We start from the raw sequence: 4,594 nt of genomic DNA on the forward strand, positions 1-4,594 counted from the left end.
GTATCCGCTTATGGCACAGAAGATTTATTGTAAGGAATTGGCCCGTAGGATTCCTTTTATGGAAGTTAAGCAGTTCCCACAATCCAGGAAACCCAAGAAAGCAGCGGTGAGATTCCAGGCTCGAGAACCAGGGAAGCTGATGGTATCAATCCCAGCCCCAGCGCAGAAGGCGACTGATGCTCCAGTCCATGCAGTCAGGCAGAGGAACACATTCCCCCTTCCTCTGCCTTTAGTTCTATTCAAGCCCTTAACACTGGGGAGGGCAACCTCTCTTACTGAAGTCCACTACCTCAAATGCTTATCTCATGTGGAATCATGCTCACAGACTCCCCCCAGAAATAAGTTTAGCCAAATATCCACCACCCCATGACCCAGTCACAGTGACACATAAAATCAATCATCATAGGATTTCTAAATTATGTTGTGCAGATTTTGTTTTAAGAATGAGACCTGTCAATGCGATAAGGGAAAATGCATAATGCAGAGCCTGACTCATATTAGGTAATGTATGGATGTTTTTATTCATTTATCAATATGCATTGGTGGAAATTCAGCATGAATGCCATTTCCTCCAGTGCCTTCTCCCATTACCAGAAGATGGTCCCCTAAAACATACCAAATTTCATTTTATTTTTATTCACTTGCTGCATCCTGAAGCAATTGTATATGAATGAATTAAATACTGTACAGGTATCAAGGTCACTCCTTTGTAGACAAAATTTGTTACCACTCGCCAAGTAGAAGAGGGAGAAATGTGAGGCAGCTCCCACCACCACTGAAAGGGTACACTTACTGTCTAGCATTTTTCACATTTATTTATTTTTGAAGGTGAAGGTTTTTCCTGCCCTTATACATTCAAGAAATTCTGCAAGGGGTGATTTCTTCAGCCCATTAACACAGCCTGGCATATAGCAGGAGTTCCTGAAAATGTGCTCTTAAGAGGCAGCAGTTGATGGCCATTTTGATGAAGGGACAACTGGTGTACACCTGAGTACTTAGTTAGGTCTGCGATTCTGGGAAGGAACGGTATATCCATGAAAAAGTGGACGTCTCCAAAAGCATGACTGATTTCACCATTTTGCCAAGAATCAGACCTATACCAATGGCATGGTCATCTACCTTTCTGTTATCTTCCTCTAACAGAATATGGCCTGATATGTCTTCTAAAATAAAGCATATGGGATTGTGTGGCAATCAAGCACCTCGTCCTGGGATACACCATTTGTTGTTTTTTAGATGAAATGGGTCCATTTCCCTCCACCTCCATAACCAAGGATCTCCGTTCTACCCATCACACTGTAACACTGCAGCCAAAGGGATCTTCTTAAAATTCAGATATGACCATTTCCTGCCTTGCTCTTGGAGTAAAGTCCACAAGTCCTTAAGTGAACCTGCAAGGCTCTCTGTGACCTGGTTTATCTTGAATTCACCAGCTGCACCTCACACTAAGCCTCTCGCTCATTAGGCTGTCGTGTCTTCAGGAACTTCTAAGTTGATAGGGTATGGTCTCACTCAGTTCCTCAAAGCATCCTGTTTCTCAGAGCCTTGCATTTGCAATTCTTTCTATCTGGAATAATGTCCCTATCCCATGACGACGATGTGCTTATCCTCTAAGCCTCAGCTTAAGTGTCAGCTCCCCAGGGAAGTCTTTTTTGACCACATCAAACTAGGTCAGAACCCTACAAAACAGGATAAGAATATTCCGTGCTGGTTCTTTTCCTTCATTATCCAAAAACTGCATTAAAAAAAATAATCAATTAGCTGTGTAGTGGTTCAACATCTATCTCTGCCCCAGGTTCTAATCGTCATGAAAGAGCAACCACCTCTACCTTAGTTATTACTCTATTCCTGAACCTAGTGTTATTTCTGATACACAGTAGATCATCAGTAAATATTTGCTAAATTGATTAATAACATTGTGAAATCTCCATGGGGATGTTTCCCAAGTAATATTTCTAGCAGATGTAAAGGTCATTAAAAGGTGGTGGTCAGATTCATGGTCATCTGTCTCTGGATAATAAAGTAAATTTCCTACAGGAGATGGAAGTAGGTAGCAGTTTTCATGACTGGAGAATAGAAAATAGCTTGAGTGAACTGAGGCAGGTAGTCCATGAACAGCACTTCAGAAATAAAACAGAGCTTCTGACCTTTGGTGATCAAGAAATATTTCCAAAGTTATAGATGGGGCTCAGTTCAGCTCTACATCAAAATCATACTCTTTTCAATAATTAATGCAAGTCATTACACCTTCCTTTCATTCTACAGAATCTTGGTTCTCTACGTTATCTCAGGAAATAAACTAGCTTTTTCTATTTGAACATTTCCCAGTTCACAACTCCTTTTCCTCTACCTTTCTTCCTCTGCTTAGCTACTTGTATTTCCCATGACAGATGCCTAAATTATATACAATCGAATGTTGAGGAAAGTATTCTTTGATCAAGGCTAATTTCTACCCCATTACCCACAACTAATGAATGTGACTATCCTTATTGGGTAAACAATAAGCTATAGTTTTGTAATTATTCAAGCTGCAAATGTTAGCTTGGAAAAAAAATATGCAGCTGAGAAAATATTCAACAATAGCCAGGACAGGTCATAAAAATAAATTTTACATTTTATAGTATATAATTACTTATAAAGCCCTTTATCATTCTCTCTCTCTTGATCCTGGCTTTAATCATAACAAGGCAATTTTTACTGATATGATAACTGAGGCATAGACTTTCCAGCTCAAGTTCATCAAACTAATAAAGAAATTACTGGAATTTAAATCTATATTTTTTGGCCTCGATACATCTTTGTAATTATGAGATCTGGTTCATGTGTTAAGGGGACAAGCCAAAAGCCCAAAGGATGACTTTTTAGGAACATATGAACTGATGGAGCTCAAGCCTTACCCTACTTGGGAAACCCTCATCCTGTTGAGAGCTTTCTTCAGAGCCTCCTTTACTTCCTTGTTTCTCAGGCTGTAGATCATTGGGTTCAGCATAGGGATAACCACAGTGTAAAACACGGACACAATCTTGTCCTCCCAGAGGGATTTTCCCATGTTACCTTTCAAGTACATGAATATGAGCGTCCCAAAAAAAAGAGCCACTGCAGTCATGTGAGAAGCACAGGTGGAGAAAGTCTTGGCTTTGCCATCAGCTGAACGAATCTTCAGGATAGCACGAATGATGAATAGGTAGGATACAAGAATCACTGAAATGCTGGTTGTAATGACCAGGAAAGCTAAGAGGTAAATTACTCGTTCTCGTGGTCCGGTCTCACTGCAGGCAAGCTTCAGCAGGGGTGGGAGGTCACAAAAGAAGAAGTCCACATGGTTGGATTTACAGAAGGAGATGGAGAAGGTACACCCAGTGCGAATCATGGAATTGACCATGGCACCACCATATGCCCCAGCCACCAGCCCCAGGCGGGTCTGGGGTGTCATGGCAGTGGCATAGAGGAGAGGGTTACACACAGCCACATAGCGGTCATAGGCCATCACAGCTAAAAGGAAACACTCAGTACTAGCACAAAGTGTGAAAAAGAAGAACTGTGTGGCACAGCGCTCAAAAGCGATGACCATCTTCCTGGTAACCAAGATCTCCAGCAACTGAGGGACAATAACAGAAGAGTAGCAAATGTCCAAGAAGGAAAGGTGGCTGAGGAAGAAATACATGGGAGTCTGGAGGCGAGGGTCATTCCGAATCAGCACTATCATGCCCAGGTTGCCTCCCACGGTGACAAGGTAAATCACCAGAAACACAAAGAAGAGACCCATCTGCAGCTCATCCCACAGCTGGAACCCCATCAGAATGAATTCGGTCACTGCACTGCCATTCTCTGCCATGAATCCCAGGTTGCCACTGAAATTTAAAAAAAAAAAAAAGTCTCTTTAAGGTGAGCATGGCTTGACCTGATCCTTTTCAGTAATGATAGTCTTTAAGATTTGTAAAGCACTTTACATTTTTTTCCAAACTTTATTTGATCTTTCAGAGATCCTGGGAAGTATATATTATTAATTCCATTTTCAAGAGAAGAATACAAGAATCAAAGAGGTAAAGTGACTAGTTCATGATTTCATAGGAACGAGGCAAAGCCAGAGCTAGAACTCAGATCCTTAGACATTTCCAAACTTCTCACAGGTTCCAAATTGAAAACTTATATCAGCCTCACTGCAGACCCAGAAAAACATCACTTTGTTGGAGAAACCCTAGTGGTATAGTACTAAGGGCATGGCTTTGAAATCAGACCAATGCTCCAGTCCCTTGAGACCTTGGGCAAGTTAATTCAACTTTCTGATCCTCAATCTTCTTGTTAGTGTAATGAGAATTTCAATGCCAAAGTCACAATATTACTGTGAAGGATATAACTTACATGCTGTACTTAACACTTGACTCACATACTTAAAAACATTTTTTTCTAAATTCTGCAATAATGTAACATGCTCCTAGGTTCATGTACTTTCTGGAATCTTATCTCCAAGGTCACAGCCCTCTGGAGTCCCAATATCAACTGCATCTTTCTTTGTGGTTGTTTTGATGTGCGTGTGTACACAATGGGGTTGGAGGTGAGCTGTGAAGAGAAAGCACAGTTATAACCTCTACAA

General features: G+C 41.0%; 1 protein-coding gene across 1 annotated transcript; it reads right to left on the reverse strand.

Moving 5' to 3' along the window:
* Positions 1 to 2,893: 2,893 nt before the first annotated feature.
* On the reverse strand, positions 2,894 to 3,835 carry LOC100512887 (olfactory receptor 9I1-like). The gene has a single exon (XM_085011624.1). It carries the CDS (start codon positions 3,833 to 3,835, stop codon positions 2,894 to 2,896), a length of 942 nt encoding a protein of 313 aa, XP_084867750.1.
* Positions 3,836 to 4,594: the final 759 nt, after the last annotated feature.

This window comes from Sus scrofa, chromosome 2 (genome assembly GCF_054392235.1).
Source record: "Sus scrofa isolate SSC_HxYL_T2T_F1_AM1 chromosome 2, Sscrofa_HxYL_maternal_Yorkshire_Landrace_v2.0, whole genome shotgun sequence".
Lineage (NCBI taxonomy): Eukaryota > Metazoa > Chordata > Mammalia > Artiodactyla > Suidae > Sus > Sus scrofa.